The 18,908-nt window shown below is 43.7% G+C and overlaps 1 protein-coding gene across 1 annotated transcript in view; it reads left to right on the top strand.

Annotated features, from left to right (window-relative positions):
* Nucleotides 1-18,908, top strand: part of SLC39A9 (solute carrier family 39 member 9) — a 42,337-nt gene that overhangs the window by 13,763 nt on the left and 9,666 nt on the right. Inside the window, exons 3-6 of the mRNA XM_019519158.1 lie at nt 4,130-4,321; nt 8,230-8,298; nt 10,882-10,967; nt 13,998-14,132. Coding sequence (XP_019374703.1) covers nt 4,130-4,321; nt 8,230-8,298; nt 10,882-10,967; nt 13,998-14,132 — 482 coding nt within the window. The remainder of the gene's footprint in view (nt 1-4,129; nt 4,322-8,229; nt 8,299-10,881; nt 10,968-13,997; nt 14,133-18,908) is intronic.

The raw sequence follows: 18,908 nt of genomic DNA, 5'->3' as shown, positions 1-18,908 counted from the left end.
TAGCTGATGCTAGAATAGGTGAATCATCTTTTATCTGTGTAATCTGTATCCAAGTCCCTCTTGATGCTGTATGTTATTGGTAATATTACCACAAATTCGGTGCAGAAGGCTGTACACTTGTAAGTGAAGTCCGACAGATGTGGATAGTGGGGTCCCGCAAGGTTCGGTAGGAAACGGAGATAACCTGAACCTGAATATATGGAGGAAGGTTATTTTCTCTTACTTGTTGCTTTTAATAGCAGTCAGTTTTTAAAATGAAGTTTTTGACTTCAGTGTGCTTTAGTTTCCTTCCCCCCCCCGCCCCCCCCCCAGGTGAATGGGTCAGTCACCTGAAGCCAAATTCTGCAAAGCGTATTTATTGGCTCAGTCAGACCACTTTGTTTCTGAGATTGGCTTCTGTGATCAGACCACTGTGGCTTCTATCTGTTTTAAATTCACCATTTCTACTGGTTGCTGTTTGCTAGGTTACCATTCCTAGAAACTTTATTGTTTTGTTTTCCTGTCTAGAGAACACTTTCATCGGTGCTGTGAGAGAGGTAACTTGTGGACATATGTTCCCTTCTCTATTTATCTTTGTTTTTGGGGGGAAAAATGTATTTAAAGGATTATAGTTTGGCCCCAAACAAAGGTTTTTCCAAAAAAATTTAGTTCTTACAAAAGCAAAGCCAGTAATAATATTTTTGTTGGAACTTATAACAAAAATCTAAGGGAAAGATTTTTGTTGAAATTCGTAACTATTTTTCTACAGCAGTGGAGGCAACCTTGGTAGGCAGGAGAGTTGCAAATTAATTTCTGTGCCCTCCCTGGGTGCCACTTATGATTCCTTTCCCCTGCTCGATCTGCTATGGTGCTCTCTGCCCTGTGCCCTCTACCCTGTCTGATTCTGTGCTTACTACCCTGTGCTCTGTGCTACATCTGATGCCTAAGCATCTGATGCTCTTTGCTCCCTATCCCATCTTCCCTGTGCTGCCTGTTCTGTCTCCCCACTTCCATCTAACATTTGCCACACACAAAGCTTCCTATGCTACTTGTGGCATACCATGGGTTGTCCATCCCTGCTCTACAGGGTTTCCAAACAGCTGTTTTTTGTGTATATGACTAGAAAGTGTAACTGACAAGCGGGATTTCTTTTAAGTCAGGTTTATTCTATTTTTGGATTACTCTTCTGAGGACTCTCAGAAGCAGACTTTTTAAGGGAAGACTGTAAAAAAGAGGGGGACAAGATGAAGAAATTAATTCCAGACATGATGGAGAGAACATAAAAGAAGAGAGAAAGACAAAAGCAAGTGACTAAGCCTGGTGTAGCGAACAGGGCAAAGGTTGCTAAAGGAGAGTTGGGAAGAGAGGGGAAAATAATAAACTTGGCAATGTTCTTTTAATTGCAAATTAGTATCTATGCTTGTGGCATGACTGAACTCTTGTGCATAATGTATTCTTCTTCCTCCCTTCTCCCATGCCCCCATTACTGATTTCCCCCCCCCCCCCCCAAAGGTTCATTCAATTTATAAAAAGAGCAGCAATGAGATGTTTTTCCTGAATTGTCCAGGTGTCTAACAGTGTGGGGGGATCAAAATAATTATAGCATTAAAAGGTTGGGTCTAGCACAGCATCATGCTTACACCTTCCATAGCACCTTTTTCATATTAGGGAATTTCACATGCTTTACAAGTACTTCTTCAGCCAAATACACACGTATAATATCCCTGTTTTTGGGATTGAGACAGCATGTTCTAGAGGCTTGAGACCCAAACTGGGGATATCAGCTCAAACTTCTGACTCAGCCGCTGGTTTGTGCCTACCTTACAGAGGTATGGGATACAGAGACATCAGGGTCTTTTATGGATGGAGTTTGCAGAGGTAGCCAGAACAGAGCTCAAAACTCCTGATTCCTGACTAGTTTGAACTAGATGTGTGCTGCTTTTCTACACCTGTACAGCAAGAGGGCAGATGAGCTGACTTTGATCATATTAGCTAGTGAGAGAAGCCACTTCATTCCTTTTGGTTCGGTTTTTTTTTTTTTGTTTTTGTTTTTTGAAACCTATAACAGGCCCTGTTAGGTAGGGTTAAATGCACGTCAAGAAAGTCTCGCTTTCCCATTTGAGTCACGTTGTGACTTCTGATGTACATACGTGCAGCTCCTGCGGAAATGGATAGGAATGCAGGGAACCAACCATTCCCTGATGGGAATGGATGTGTATGCAGGGAAGCAAATGGTGCTTCTTGAGGCCTGAGGGCTCTGCTTGCCATGGCACAATAGGCACTGTATGTTTGATACTATGCAAATTATTTTCTACTTTGTAAATTTAAAGCTTCGTTATTTATACTTTTTCATAGTGAAATGTGACTTGCCACATTCTATTTTGCCTGTTTTAATTTCCCTTTCTTGCCCCCTGGTACCACTTAAGTACCTTTCAGTTTGTTTTCTGTACTGTTTTGTCTTTGAAATTAGTAGGGGTGGCAAAAGGAAAACACTTGTGTTCGTGATCTTTCCTGAAGCGTTAACTGCAAATTTGAACATTTGGAGCCTAACAAGACAAATGTCATCCTTCTCGCATCTTCTTTCTTCTTTCTTTACTATGAGTTTTGCTTTGTTTTTTCTGTTATGCACTGATATTCCTAGTGTGAGCATACCCCTAAGAATAATTTTTAACTTTTGGATTCAGAAGGGATCGATGCTTTGAATTGGACTTTTGTCAGTCTAATAAAATACTTCTCAATTCAAATGTCAGTAAAACTGTTAGTTTTAGGAAAATTTAGTAGGATATCTCTTACATTTGTGTATTATTCCACCCTACTGGTTCATGTCCTAAGCCAGGGCTGTCTAATGGGTAGACTTTGGTGTTAAATTGCTTCCCTCCCCTGCCCCCAAACTCCCAGTGTGGGTGCTGCTCCCTCAATTGCATTCCAGGTGCTGTCACTGGAGTCCCTGGGTTCCCCCTTGTCCCTCCTGCTGCCTTACCCTGCCCGTGGGGACACAGCTACACAGTGCAGAACATTGGGAGAGAGAGACTGAGAGAGACTGTGTAGCTGGGAGAGTTGGGTGGTATGTGGCATGGCTCTGTAGTGCGGGGGACCACATTGTATGCCCTGATGCAAAGGGGGGGGGAGGGGCTGCAGTATGTAGCTTGTGTGATATGTGGCCAGGAGTCTGTAGCTGTCAGCCACTGGGAGGTTGGACAGCCCCACTAAACTAGAACTGTACAACTTTTGGCCTGTGGCCCCTGCACCTGCCTCTTCCATTGCTGTAGGGTAGGGGAGGGTCCAGGAGGGGGCCATGTGCTGCCTGTGCAGCAGGGATGGGGAGACCTGGAGGATCACTAGTGTCACCCAGAGGAGGGGATCCCAAGAGCCCATCCCCACAGTATATCGTCTGTGCAGCATGTGACCTGGGTACTGCACTGAATTTGGACAGCTCTGCTCTAAACTACTTGATAATATTCCTTGATAGAGCTGGCAACCTACAATTAAAACAAAACATTTCACACTATTTCCTATAAATATAAAGGTTCTGTGTTGCATTTCGGTAATGTGGCACCTGCTTGTTTACTGGGGATTCACTCTTCTCCTGCACAAGAGCATGAAAGAAGGAAATCTGCAAGTGAGCGTATGCCACTAGTGTCTGTCCGCAGGATAAACCAGGTCATTAGTAAAATCCCAAATCTTTGCCTCTCACTTTTCCTCTAACTCAGTGGTCTTCAACCTTTTTTAGTCTAAGTACCCCCACCAGCCAGACACCAAGCGGGGGGGGGAGGGGTAGCATGCAGTCAGATGCTGAGTGGGGAGGCGGGACAGAGCTGCCACCTCCCAGGGGCAGGGCAGAGAAGCTCACTGGACTGGGGTGAAGGCAGCAGCAACTGCCTTGTGCAAGCTTTCCCACCCCACAGAGGGGCACCCCTACCCTTGCCCCATCCTGACCCTGCTCCTGGGAGATAGCAGTGCTCTGTCCCTGCCCACCTGAGTGTACCCCCTAGGACTTGTCCAAGTACCCCCAGGGGTATGCATACCCCCTGGTTGACAACCCCTGCTCTAACCAGGTCTTTAACAGTGTCAAGCTCTCAGTCCAGGAATAGAGAACTCTGAGAGCTCCCTCTGGATGATGACTACTAATCACCATGTCTGTCTGTCTCAGGGAAGCACCATCAGGCCAGCGAGACTCAAAATGTGATTCAGTCTGAGAAAGCAGCTGAGATACCAGTTGTGCATGAGCATGGCCACGACCACTCAAGATTACATGCCTACATTGGGGTTTCCCTTGTCTTGGGCTTTGTCTTCATGCTTTTGGTGGACCAGATAGGCAACTCTCATGTGCATGCTCCAGATGGTAAGTCAAGACTCCTCTAACATAGTAGGATTGGGTTAGAGTTCATGGCAGCAACCAAAATGCTAAAATTAAATAACACATTGCAGGTTTCTGGACATTGTTGTTAAATTTATCAGAGGCTACCATTCAGGTTGAGGGCTAAGTTTTGCTAGGTTATTCTACAGACAGTAAAGGCACACAGCAATGGTATGAAATACTAAAGCAGTGTTACCCTCTTCGTTCAAGTACTGCATGATTTGCTTATTTAATTCATTAATGCTTTGGAGGCTAAACCTTGCCATGCTGAAGAGAGAGAACTTGTTTAAAACTCATGGATGAACAACAGTATTGATACTGTAATGATAGTTGAAGCTTTGTAGGATTAATGTGGTATGTATTCTACTAATGCATATTGAAAGGATGTAATTTGCCTGGCTGAGTAACAGTGTTGGTTGCAATTTGTAAGCTGTTGTGCTTATCTTGTAACAAATGTCAGCTATCTGCAGGTAAATTAAGCTCAGAAACTGCTTAAGTGCACAGGAGCGCCTTGGCCCCAGTCTCTACTCCTAATGTAATTGTACTCTTTTTAACTGCATAATTCATTAACTGATTAGCAGCTGTCAATTTCCAGATGTCTGATAGTAAACCTGAACCAACTAGGTCCTGTTAATGTCAAGGCCGCTGTTAGAAGCATTAGGAGAGACAAGGTAACAATGTTAATGAGGTGTTAAACTTTTAGTGTGGGCTGTGCTAGGATTGTATGAGCATTATGTATGCTGAATTTGTGTACTCCTGGTAAGCACTAAGTATCTAGACTGAAAAAGGCTATGCCAAAGAGTTTTTTACTTTTTCTGCTTTACTTTTTGCTCTGCCCAGCTGTGTACAATTGACTTCAGTGAATTTTGCATGGGCCACAGGCATGATGGGACCTATATTGACTTCCATTGTTTCATAGTTGGTAGGGTCAGAAGGAACCTGAGCAGATAATCAAGTCTGACCCCCTGCCATGGCAGGAAAGAGTACTAGGGTCAAATGACCCCAGCAAGGTGATTGTCAAGCCTTGTCTTAAAGACTCCCAAGGTAGGAGCCAGCACCACTTCGCTTGTAAGTTGGTTCCAGATCCTAGCTGCCCTGACAGTGAAGTAGCACCTCCTGATGTCTAGCCTGAATCTACCCTCTGCCAGCTTGTGACCATTATTTCTTGTCACTCCTGGTAGTGCTCGGGGGAACAGGGACTCTCCCAATGCCTGCTGGTACCCTCTGACTAGTTTGTAAACTAGATCCCCCCTCAGCCTGCTCTTGTGGAGTCTGAACAGGTTCAGGTCCCGTAGCCTTTCCTCGTAGGGCCTGCCCTGCTGCCCCCTGATCATGTGAGTGGCCCTCCTCCGGACCCTCCATGTTGTCCACATCCCTCCTGAAGTGTGGCACTCAGAACTGGACGCAGTACTCCAACTGTGGCCTGACTAGAGGGGGAGGATCACCACCTTGGACCTGCTTGAGATGCATCTGTGGATGCATGACTAGGTACAGTTGGCCTTCCTGCTCGTGTCCCCATGCTGTCGGCCCATGTTCATTTTGGCATCAATAATGACGCCAAGATCCTTTTCTGCCTCTGCACTGATTACATTGGTCGTGATCATCCTAGCTAGAGGTGCACCCATACATTGGTCTAGTATCAGATCAGTACTGATATAAAGAAAATTGGCTGTATCAGATATCGGCCCAATGGTGCTGATTTAATTTATCCAATTTAAATGCCAGTGCTGCAAAAAGTTGCAATGTAGTACTCGGGCAGTGAGGAGCACAGCCAGCAGCGTGGAGAGCTGTCTCACCAGCTGGTAAGTCCAGTGTGGTGGAAGGGGCATGGGGAGGTGGGGGGAAGATCAATTCCCCCTGCAGCGAGGGAGCGGACAGGTGCAGGTGGCTCCTGCCACTGCTTGCACCCGGGGGGGAGGGAGTGGGGGAGGAGCATGTGCCCCCATTCCTCTTCCCTTGCCCTTCCCCTCCCACCACACCGGACTTACCAGCTGCTTCCAGCTGGTATCGGAAAGCAGATCAGTATTGGCCAATATGTCTCCTTAAAAATCGGCTAGCAGTATTGGCCCCAGAAATCTCTATTGTGCACCCCTAATCCTAGTACATTTACTGTAAATGCATGGGGGTTTTCTGTGTAGGGTAGAACAGCGTTTAGATAATGCTTTCTGACAACTAGGTCAGTAAACATTTATAGCTTTAATGTAAAGTTTTATTCTCCTTATGGAAGTCTTGTGACAAATACAGTGGATGATGATATCCATTCTGTCACATTTTACTTTGTTATTGCTCTCGATACTTGTCAGTTTTCAACAATGTACTTAGGGTTACGGGTTTTTATCATATCCTCTCCCTTGTTTTTTCCTACCTCTTCCACAGTTTTCTCAATGTTTTTTGAAAAATTTCTCCAGAAATACTCATGTTTTGCCTTTATTTACTGAATTGGTTACCTTATTAGATTAACTTTTATGAAGAGAGGCTTAGCAAATAGCCACCAGGAAAGTTGGGTGAATGACCTGTGTCAGAATCCTTGTTCCTTGTGTTTCCTTATTAGCTGAAAATAGACTTCTTTTTTGTGGTTGACCCATCAGAAGCATAAAAACTTTGTTATAGGGAACAGTTCTTACTCTTTGCTTTGTGTCCAAGATGTGAAATGCAGCGCATTAACTGGAAGTGTTGCCAGAATAGTTTGGAATTTATGTAATTCCCTTTCATGAGTTAAACCAGTGATATTAATTGCCTAACAATTTTGTTATCCCCAGGTGACTAGATTTTCCTTTGCTTCAAATAAAAATAATTCTAGATGCTACCATGAAGGTATAAAATTAAATGTGATTATCTGATTTTTGTCAGACTGTTCAGGGGGAAGGAAGGAAGCTTAAATTTATAGCAATCATATGATGAAAGAACTTGAAGGCAGGTGTTTGAACATTGTGGATTAAAAGAATGGGTGTCCTTATGCTATGTAATAGCTGATGGTCTGTTTAAGGGGATGTAAAAAATGTTTTTACTGATCAATACCCCTCCTGTTGGGTGTGGGTTTTTCTTTCTTTCCCCAACATAAAAAGTTAGAATACACATAAATGATGAGGCAGTAGAGTAATCTTCAATCAGTTGCAGACATGAATGGCCTGTCTGTATTTGATCAGAAGCAATTATGTCTTGCATCCTCTTTCTGCGTTAAAGTGTATGGTGAGATTTAGTGTGTCTGCTTCAGCACCTGTGGTGGCATAGAAGGTCCATGAAGTGCCCACATTATACCATTTCTTCCAGCTATTGGGAGCCCTAAGGTGTTCTCCATGTTGAGGCTTGTTGGAAGGGCCATGTTAAGAGTAGAGGGGATGGAATTGGGCCTGTAGCACATGAGAATAGTATGGAAATTCTGGGAAGTCCCAGTCTGTAGAGCCTGCCTGCAGAAAGCTGTCTGCACCATCGTGCAAGTTGGAGCCACTTTTGGCTGCTCTCATTTTGTTGGGAACTGCATTGGCCCTTAGAGCAACTTAACATCCTGAGGATACAAAGGTGTGGCTTGAGCCACTTATTCCCTTCTACCTTCCCAGCACAGAATTTTAAATTGTACTTTGGTTTCAAGAGATTAAGAAACATGGCTGCTGTATTACACCGTGAACATTCCTGTAACTTGTGAAAGATAATCGTTGTCTTCATTTGTGGGTAGAAAAGTTGTGTTGATTCTGAAGTTGTTAGGGTCTAAAAAATGTATCTTTTGTGTTTCCAGGTATTTTTTTTAAAGATAAAAAGGTCTTAAAGTAAATGCATGACTCTAAAAATTGGTTGTAGCTAGGAATTTATGCCTTAATGTCAGTAATATTTTTCTTCCAGCATAGCTTTTGTGCTTGTATAGGTAATTCTTAATTTCTTGATGATCATTATTTCAGACCCAGAAACGGGAAGATCAAGCAATTCCAAAATCACTACTACGCTTGGACTAGTTGTCCATGCTGCAGGTAGGCTGGAAACTTCTTTTCATATAACCGAAAAGGGGCTATGTCTGCCATGGTATTAGGTTGCCTTTCTGGACAACGCCAATTTGAAAACTAATTTTCCTGAATACACATTCACCAATTCTGTGGGGATTTTATTTATATGTTGAGAGGCACCTTTTACACCTTTTTCTAACCAAGCTAACATACCACTGTTTAAAAATCAACACCAGCTAGTGTATGTGTTTAGGTAGATGTAATTTGGATAATAATGGGTTTAAAAAACCTTGATCACAGTAAGATGACTTAACTTGGTAGGAAAACTACCTACATGCCAAGAAACAGCAGGAGAACTTTTACAATTATAATTTGTTTGAATATAAATATTACAGATGTAAAGTATTGTCAAAGCCAAAAATTAAGAGGAACAAAACTTGTATCAGTCATTGTAATAACATGCTTGACCCAGTCATTTAGAGGCTAGTGAGTCCCCACTTGATTTATTCAGTAAATTACTTTTTCTGTAAAAAGCATGCTGTTTTGAAAAGTCTTGAATATTTTTATATCCTCTACTTGTTTGAAAAACAGAAGGAGAGTGATGGTTTTGGACATTTCTTAATGCAAAAGAATGCGTTCCACTTCACTGAAATGTACCATATCACTTAAATTGGATGCAATATTTTTGTTTTCCTGAAGACCTGTTGTGCATTGTTCACTTTCTGCTGGAACAGGACCAGGCCCCAGGGGCAGCCATGATACCCTCTGATGACTGGACTGCTCCTGCCATGCTCTGGTTCTAGGGTATCCTCCTTTCAGTTTCACTTGCCACACCTTGATGTACCTGGTTGATCTTAAAAAGTGACCGGACGCTCCTGCCCAAGGATCCTAGAATGAGCCCTGGTCCTTCCTCCCAGTGAGTCCCTCAGACCCTGTTAACTCCAATCCTGTCCTCTTGCTATATGGGCCCTCCTGGCCATCCATGCCCCTCAGGACACCTGTTATCTTATGGGCTCTTCATGGTCTCCAAGCTCCCCTGTAGCCACACCCATGCTTTATAGGTGTTAATGGTCATCATTCAGTGGAGCCCTAAATCAACACCAGACCAGCTTCACCTCTATGTTAAACTGTTACACTGCCCCACCCCAGTTAAATATTTATTTGCTCCTAGCTGCCTGTCAAAGATGACAGGAGCCAGTGGCAGTAAGATCCAGAGGAAGCTGGTGGCAGAAGCCAGCAGCAAGGCCAGCCCAGCTCTGCCTCCCCAACCAGAAACCCCTGCTTAGCAGAGGCTTCTGGCCTGGGACCATGGGGCTGTTCCTGCTTCCCTGTGCTGGAGAGGGAAATGTGGCCTTCAACAGCTTGCCAAAACTCGGTAAGCGGCCCTGCACCTGAAATAATTGCTGCTCCTCCCCCCCCATTAATTGCTGTTTTGCTTATTTTTTGTTTGCTAATCCCTCTGATGAATCACTTTTACACTTCCAGAACTCTGAGGAGCTTTCAAAGACTATCCGTTAAAAAAAAAAAATCATTGGTTTTATTTTACAGGAAAAAAATTTACGTGTCGTGTGAGAAGGGATTGACTTATGTGCAGGATGGGTATTAATTAGACTTTGACTAGTAACTGGTTTTAGCTCCAGCACCGGGCAGATCACGGGGCCTTTGCCACTAGAAATCTGGACATGCAGGCAGACATGGTTGCAGGTGCACGCAGATAGATGCACACAGACCCCTTACCCATAGGGTGGCATCATTTTAATCCATCCCTGGCAGGTTGGGAGCTTGCTGTCTCTGGTACAGCATCTGTGCTCAACAAGCCAGCTTCAGTAACTTTTAGAAGTTCTGTAAGTGTGTGGGTGTTTCCAAGAGTTTTAAAGACCTGTGCAGCTGGATTTATAGCCTTAAATTACACCAGGCTTTCAAATGGAGGGAAGTGAAGAATAATATCGATGTTAAAATTTTTTAAATTACTTTTAAGGCATTTTTTCTCAGAAAATAATGATGCTAGGTATAAGACAGAGGGTTGTGTGGTATAATATGAATGGTTGGTGAATGAATGAAACCAGTTAGAACCGTTTGTTATTGTGTTGTGGCCATCTCAAGCCAAAGCAATCAAAAGAAATTTTCTTATAAGCTACCAGTTATGCCTTTCTTTTCTTTATCCATTAAAACAATGTTTGTTATATGTAGACCCTTCATAATCCCAACAGTAATATCTACATTTCTGTCAATTAAAAAAAAAACTGAGCCTGTTTTTACATAGGAAGCCTGTTTCATAACATAGGAGAGCCTAGTTACCAAAGCTGTCCCTGCAGAATGATTCCAGTTCATCTGTATGTGCCAAAGACTGAGTTGGTTCTGGGTTAGAGTTTTGCCCTGTTGAAGTCTGTACTCAATCTCGCATTGACTTAAGGGTTTCACTCTGAGTGGCTCACAGAAACAACAACAAAGCGTGTTAGACATATGGTGGGACACTAAGGCATTCATAAGTGAGGGGAATTGTTTGTACAAGTGTAAGGTTATGTATTACTGGCCAGTGAAAAAAGTAAAACTGTGTGGATAAATAATCAGTGATTTCATGTGCACTCTCCTGACTCTCTATCCATTAAGCTGATGGTGTTGCGTTGGGTGCAGCTGCTTCCACTTCTCAGACCAGTGTCCAGTTGATAGTGTTTGTTGCAATTATGTTACACAAGGTAAGTCCTGAGTGTGAAGTCTTTTTTTTTTTTTTTGTTAAAGTTGTGGGGGGCAGGCTTTTACCTGTAGGAGTTGATGCTTTGGGGCTCTTGGGAATGTGGTCCTGCAGGGGAGTGATGGCAATTAAGGGATTGAAGAATGCTTGTGTAAAGATGGATGGTTCTGGGTGTTGAAATATAAAGTATGTCCAGTCAGTCTGGACAGGGAAAGAATAAGGAGGGATTTGGGCTATTTGATACCAAACTGTGCAGCCATGATAGCCAACCAAAGCCTACAAATAGGGGGGAAGAAGAGAACAGCACAGACTAGTTAAAAAAACAAAAAACAAAAAACAACAACAACAACAACAAACAAACAAAAAACAAAACATGGCAGCCTCACAAGGCATTTGAAGCGGGGGGTCAGAGAGAAAGATTTGACTTAGGTATGCCAACAGCCCTTCAGAGACTTGGAGGGCATGTTAAAGTGTAGAAAACAGCTTCCTCTCCTGCTACAGTTAATTTCTGTCTGTGTGGTTCTCACTATAGGAACAATGCAGATGTGATGAGAACTTGACAGGTTGAAGGGTAAATCTTTTTGAAGTCCTAATAATGATCCTGTTTTGTATTTTGTTTGTTTTGTTTCGTTTTTTAAAACGCAAGTGAGGCTAAACTAGTTACGTTATTACAGACATCTGAAGGAAAACTGAATGCAATTCCTAAAATAAGTTATTTGAAATGCTGACTTGGGGAAGCTATGAATATTATAATTGAAAACAGCTTTCCAGTTTCTCTTTAATATATGGGCAGTCTTGTCTGTACCATGTACAATATTTACTGGATCTTGTTTTCAAGGATTTCAAGTGCACAGTTGTATATGCCATTGTTGTGATGACAATATATTACAGTTATTAGCCATGTATTTTTTCTTACCTTTTGCATGCCTACAGGATTTGGAAATATAATCTGATGCACTTGCATTTTTCATTTGTGCAGTAAACAAACAATGCATGTTATAACCATGTTCAGAGCTGAAAATGCTAAGCTCAAAGGTCACACTGTATTTTAGTTCAGGATATGGTGATTGCTGAGTTCTTAAAAATAAGAACACTTCTTCGGTTGAAATGGTTACTGGCAACATGCTGAAAATGTAGAATATTAACTTTAAAGGAATAAAGAAAAGGTTTTTAAAAAATAGGTCATTTCTAAAATGGAATTTTTTGAGAGAACATTGTGGGCTTTTTAGGGGTGTTGGTTGTAGCCATGTTGGTCTAAGGACATGGGTAGACGAGGTTCTTTGGGTAAATGTGGTATCTTAGACCTCTAAATAGTTGGAAAAGTTGTTCTTTGCAGGGTTTGGGGCACAAACATTCTTCAGGCATAGGGAGTCTGCTGCTGTTTTGTGTTCTGGATGCACTAGAAGCCAATATGCAAAATGTAGGTCTGGGGTTGTCAGATGGCAGGCAGGTTATAATGTGCCATAAATCCAATGTCTATATTTAGTCCATGATTTTTTGTATCTAGTAGATTTATGAAGTGAAGTTCATGGACTCATCTACTAAAGGTGTTTTGTAAATTCCCTTTAAGGATTAGAACTGAGAGATTGGAGTGGTTATTTTGTGAGAAGTGCACACCTGCAGGTAATTGGGTATTTTAGTGTTGGATAGATTTTTGTTGTGCGTTCATTCTGATGCGCAATTGTTTGGTTTCACCTACATATTTTCCATCAGGGCATTTAGTGCACTGAATTACCTGTGGGTGCCCATTTCTCAGAAGACAACCACTCTCTCTGCAGTCTCTCAGTTCTAATCCTCAAAGGGAATTTACAAAACACCTTTCATAGATGAGTTGGTCTAATAAAAGATTTCACATTTACCCAAAGAACCTTGTCTGCCTTTTAAAAAAATAAATAAATAAAATCCTGTTTTCTATCCCTCTAATTAAAGCACTTTACCTCACCAGCTCTTATTTCTAGGGGTCTGCTGAACTTGAGGTGGCTGCCAGCTGATTTCATGGGCAGCAAATGGGACTGGCAGCCATGTTCACAGGTGAAGCACAGCAGGCCACCCCCTCTAGCCAAACAACCATGGTAGCCCTTTGGATGCAAGGGCTGTCTGTCATGCAGCCCTGCCCTTTGCCACTGATAGGTGGTGAGAGGTGGGGCCATATGACAGGTAGCCATCACAGCTAATCAGCAGCCAGGAGCAGGAGTGGCAGCCTCCTTCCCCCTCACCTGCAGGCTGCAGAGCCAGGCCATAGTGGCTACAAGGACTGCTGGCTCCCCAAAGGGAGCCAGCATCTTATTTTTGGTAAGTGGGTTGCTTTTGTCAGGGAGCCTGCCAAAAGCATGGAGCCTGCATTTTTTTATTTTTTGCAGAGCCTGCCCAAAAAAGCAGTTTCCACAGAAACTGTGAACTTGTGATTTTGGCAGGTCCCTACTTATTTGCTTTCCTTACCCCTACCTCCATACCTATAGAGCAACAAGGACTATTCCTGCCATGCCAAACAGCTGCAGTCTGTTTTCCTTTTTTTAACAGTCCTCCCCACAACCCCATCTTAATGGGATGGAATTGGATTTAAATTTTGAAGATTTTTCTATCTTGGTTAAAGGGACTGTGGGGGGCACTAAGGACGCATACCTTTTTTTCTTGCAGGTAGCCTGAAAATTCCGATTTACAGAATTGGAATACATTGGAATAAACAGTTATTGTAGCCAATCAAATTGAAATGGACGTGTCAATATTCTGCAATACAGTTGTCATACAGACCCTAATACTCTGACAGGCTACTTAGTCAGCCAGAGTATAGCTTCATATACAGTGGTGGTGTAAAGAAATAATGCTACAATGGTTATTGAGATGTGACAACACAGAGAAAGGCCTGATGTTTCATAGGTCAGTTAGTTTAACTATAGTGCTCTGGCTGAGAATATTCCACTTCAGTAGAGCTAGTAGAAATAGTTACCTCAGCTACTTTGTTTTCAAAGTTCTGCTTAAAGTTGCCAAGAATCCTAGGTAGGAAGAAGCTGTATTGACTCTTATTTTCTTACAGGCACCAGCAGCTTTTGGCCTGGTTTCCTTCCTTATGCACGCTGGACTGGAACGGAATCGAATCAGAAAGCACTTGCTGGTCTTTGCATTGGCAGCCCCTGTTTTATCCATGGTGACGTACTTGGGGCTAAGCAAGGTAAAGGTTTGTGATTCAGCTCTGTCCATGATGAGGTTTTGAGGAGATGGACACCAGTGTGGGATTGTTTAACAACTTGTTCAAAAGTGCTTTACCCCAGTTTATTTTTCCATACCAATAACTGTTACAGGGTTATTACTGCCATGTAGCTACTACGTCTTCATCAAGAGGAAGGTGTTGCTTGTTATTAATAAGCAAGTAATACTTTTCCATAATTTAATGCAAAAGGCACAGCACAGTGGCACTTCAGAGATTAACTTGCTCAGAAACGCACAAAGTTTCACAGACAACAGCCTACTTCGTGTGACAATGTAAATGGACTTGCAGATATAGGGGGTCCTGATGAAAAGGAATCTGGTCATTTAAATACTAAGGGGAAAGGGCACTGCTGAGAGAACTAAAGGTGGGTTGAAGAGATCAAAGGGGATAAACAAAGCTGTTAATTCACTGGGGGACATGGGGGCTTAAAAACACTGGCTCAGGTAATGAGATAAGAATCTAAGGAGTCTATCTGCGATAAGCTTGCAGAAGGTAAGATTCTTCTAGCATGGCTTTATTGCAGGGAGGTCTTGTCTTACCAACCTCATCTCCTCCTATGACCAGGTAACTCGCCATGTGGACATGAGAGAGATTGTATACCTTGACTTCCAAAAGGTCTTTGATCTAGTATCCCATGATGTCCTTGCGAGAAAATTGGAGGATTGTGGGCTTAACTCTGAGACAGTCAGGTGGGTGAGAAACTGGCTGCAGGATAGGACCCAGAGAGTCGTAGTAAATGGTTCTGTCATCCTGGCGAGAAGTGGGCAGTGATGTGCCACAGGGGTTGGTGCTTGGTCCAGTATTTTCAACATCTTTATTAATGATTTGGATGTGGGTGCGAAGAGTTCACTGGCCAAGTTTGTGGATGATATCAAGTTATGGGGAAGCATGAATATGTTTGAAGATATAGGCTACAGATACAGGCGAACCTGGACAGGTTAGCAAGTTGGGTGGATCGGAATCTGATGAAGTTCAACATCGAGAAATGAGTAGCAACCCCCAACACACCTACAGGCTTGGCAGCACCAAACTGACTAGCACCATGAATGAAAGGGAGAAGAAGGCTGAGAGGAGACCTGGTAGCAGCTTACTGATACACTAAGGGAGTACATCAAGGGCTCAGTGAGCAACTGTTCACCAGAGCACACGAGGGGGAAAACTAGGAGTAATGGCCACAAACTCCTGGAAGATCAATTCAGGCTCAACATTAGGCAAACCTTCCTTGCAGCGAGGGTGACCAGACTGTGAAATAAGCACTCTCCAGAGGTGGTGCAATCACCTACCCTGGAAATCTTCAAGAGGACTAGACAGTCACTTTGCTGGGGTCACCTGACCCCCAATTATCTTTCCTCCTTGATGCAGGCAGCTGGACCTGATGATCTTCCAAGGTTCCTTCCAGCCTTACAATCTATGAATCCACAGTCCAGTCTGTAGCTGCTTTCTTGTTCCACAATTTTACATTCAAGTTGGTCTTTAAAGTTCTGTTGTTTTAAGATCAGCTACTCTGAGGTCAGTGATAGAATGTCTGAGGGCGTTAAAGTGTCCTACCACAGGCTTTTGTCTTTCTGGAACTGATGATAGATTGGTGTCCATTCATTTTTTTTCATATAGGGAACTGCAGATTGTAGTAGGCCCGAAGCTGCTAGTTGCTTGACCAAAGTTTGGGTATGTCATACTGCAGTTGCTAAGTTAAGAGGCAATGGAAATGAGTAGGCAAGAGAATGTCAGAGATGAGAATAACTTTAGAAAGTGTGAGCAAGACTGGTTAAAAGAATTAAGCTAAAGGTTGAGAACACTTAGCACTTGCTGGTCTAGTATACAAATGCAGAGTACGTTTAGTGGTTTTATGCCAGTTAGGTCTGGTTTAGGACAAAATATAACTTACATTGGGGATAAAAATAGGTATATGAATATAAGCATAGAACCTCTATTGAGCCAACCAATACAGTGTAACAGTCTGGTTTCATCTCAATCCACACTCTTCAGCCTTGAACTACAGTTCTTGCTGATTTAGCCCTTGCTGAATAAGGGCTCTTCTAAAACTTTCATTTGAAACCTAGGTGAGAAATCCTTTTTCCTAACAAGCTGCCTACCTGTTGGAGGCTTTTTAAGACTTAAGGAATTAGTTTAAAATTATCTCAAATGTTAATATGATTGTTATTTCTCTAGCTGAATGCACATTTTACAAATTGTAGTAATTTGCTTGATCTGTCCCATCTGTCCTGCTTAGTCATTTATGCTAGTTGTATTTTTATTTTTAAATTGGCTATTAATTTATCTGGACTTATGCTTGTTAGTATTTAATTTTGGTGCGATGGGCTCTTTGATATTGCCCATGTCACAGGGTTTGTATTGTAGCAGGTTGGAGTGGGGTCTGAGTCTGGCCCTGTTGCTTTGAGTAGCTTTGATTTTTTAGGTTTGTATTTGTAAGTGTAGAAATCCCTGTTCCAGCTGCCTAAGATATGCATCAAGAGAAGTTGTGGAATCTCCCTCCCTGGACACTTTCAAGAGCAAGTTAGACAGACGCTTGGCTGGCATGGTTTGGTTAGGGATAATCCAGCCTTGAGCAGGGGGCTGAACTAGATGATTTCATGAGGACCCTTTTAACCACGCTACTCTGGTTGCAGTCAGTGGGATCAGAGCAGGTATGGCTGTAACGTACCATTTGGAGTAGAAGATGAATTCTGGTGTCTAGGATAAACACTGGTCATATGGAGCTAGCTATAGCCGTTGGTTGGCTTCCATTAGCGTGGTGGTCATGTATCCATTACAAAATGTTATGGTAGTGTCCAAGAAATTAATATGTTGGGTGGAGTACTAAAGAGTTTGATGGAAGGCTGGAAGTTGTTTAAGTTTTGCTGGGATTTCTCTAAAGATTCCTTCTCATGCATCCATATGATGATGTCATCAATGTACTTGAGGTATACTAGGGGAATGAGAGGGCAGTTGTGGAGGAAGTGGGCTTCAACTTCTTCTATAATGTATTGGCATTTTGGGGGGAAAGAGGGTGTGAGACCTGTACAATGTGCCCATGGCAGTACCATTTGTTTGTAAGTATAGGAAGTTGCTAAATTGAAATTGTTTCCTGCCCGTGGCAGGGGGTCGGACTTGATGATCTGTTCAGGTCCCTTCTGACCATACCAACTATGAAACTATGCTGGGGTCAAATGACCCTGGCTAGGTGATAGTCTAGCCTCCTTTTGAAGACCCCCAGGGTAGGAGCTGGTTCCAGCTCCTAGCTGCACTGACTGTGAAGTAGTGCCTCCTGATGTTTAGCCTGAATCTACTCTGTCAACTTACAGCTGTTCCGTGTTACTCCCAGTAGTGCTCGGGGGAACAGGGACTGTCCCATTGCCTGCTGCTCCCACTTGGCAAGTTTATAGATGGCCACCACATCCCCTCTCAGCCTTCTCTTGTGGAGGCTGAACAGGTTCAGGTCCTGTAGCCTCTCCTTGTAGGGCCTACACTGCTGCCCTGTGATCATACAAGTAGCCCTCCTCTGGACCCTCTCAGTGCTCAGGTATGTCAGCTTGTGCTGCAGTCACACCTCCAACTTGGTGCAGGCACACACTGGGGTCTCTTTTTATATCAGCTTGTGTTCACCAGGCTTCCACCTTTGAGCCAGGCTAGAATTTTCCCAATGAGTGATGCTGCTCTAGACCATTCTCAAGATTGTCAAGCACAATGGGGTCCTGTGTCTCAGCTGGAAGTCTGATGACAGCACTGATCATTCTCTTTCCTAAACCTTTACTGTAGATATTAAATACAGCAAGACCCTACACCTAGCCTTGGGCACCTGTTTCCAGCATAGTCCTTTGCTGCAAGTCATCATCGATTGTTCACAGATCCTTCCCCAAATTTTGGTCTATGGGTCTCAGTTTAGTCAAGTTGCTTTGAGCAATGGTGAGTGCCAGGTTCTGGGTGACACTGTGCACTGTGACCCAAGTCCCAGATAGAGGGGAATCTGGGCATTGTCTCCTCCACCTACTTCTTTAGTGGAAATGAGCAGATCCTGTCTATCTTCTTCCCCTCCACCCCTTGGTTCTTTTCCCTTAGTCCTTTCACCAGATCCCCATGCCACTTTCCTCCCATTTAGCTTCCTCCATAACAGCTGTTCTACACTGTTGTGTCTGCAGCCCTGGACTCATTTACAGTGAAGCTGGTCAGCAATAGAGACTGCTGTGCTCCTCTACACGGCCAGCAGAGAAGCTCAGCACAGAGGTCAGTTAAATGTTAAAGTCTGTGGCTGTGCTTCAGACGCAGCACATCAGTCTACTGCCTTCTGATCTCTAACCTAAACCTATTCTCCCACAGTAGGAGGGCCTGCCTGGCCCTGCCCCTCAGCCGGAGGGAGCCCCTCCCCCGTGCTCGCTTTTCCCCAGGCTCATTCCCTGCTCTTTCCCAGTGCAGGGAAAAGCAGCTCCTCCCCACCCTGTGGCCAGTGGTCCCTGCTGCAGCTGCTTGCAGAGCACACAGGGCTGTCTGGAGCAGGCACAGGCAGCCCCATGCGGGCTGCGAGCAGCTGCAGTGCGGGGTGCCGGCCGTGGGACAGGAACGGGCTGCTTTCCCCCCTGCACTTGGCACCACCTTGTAACCTGGCCCCACAGCCAGCCTGGGCCTCATGTGGCTCTGGGCTCACTCATCAAGGCTGTGCATGGCCGCAGCAGCTGCGGCCCTCCCACTTATCCAGCGTTTGCCACCACCACCTCTGTGCTGCCCAGTGTGCGAGCTCCAAGT

Source organism: Gavialis gangeticus, unplaced genomic scaffold, assembly GCF_001723915.1.
Source record: "Gavialis gangeticus isolate Ggan-Ray unplaced genomic scaffold, GavGan_comp1, whole genome shotgun sequence".
NCBI classification, from domain to species: Eukaryota; Metazoa; Chordata; order Crocodylia; family Gavialidae; genus Gavialis; species Gavialis gangeticus.
This window is presented reverse-complemented; position numbering and strand designations above follow the sequence as displayed.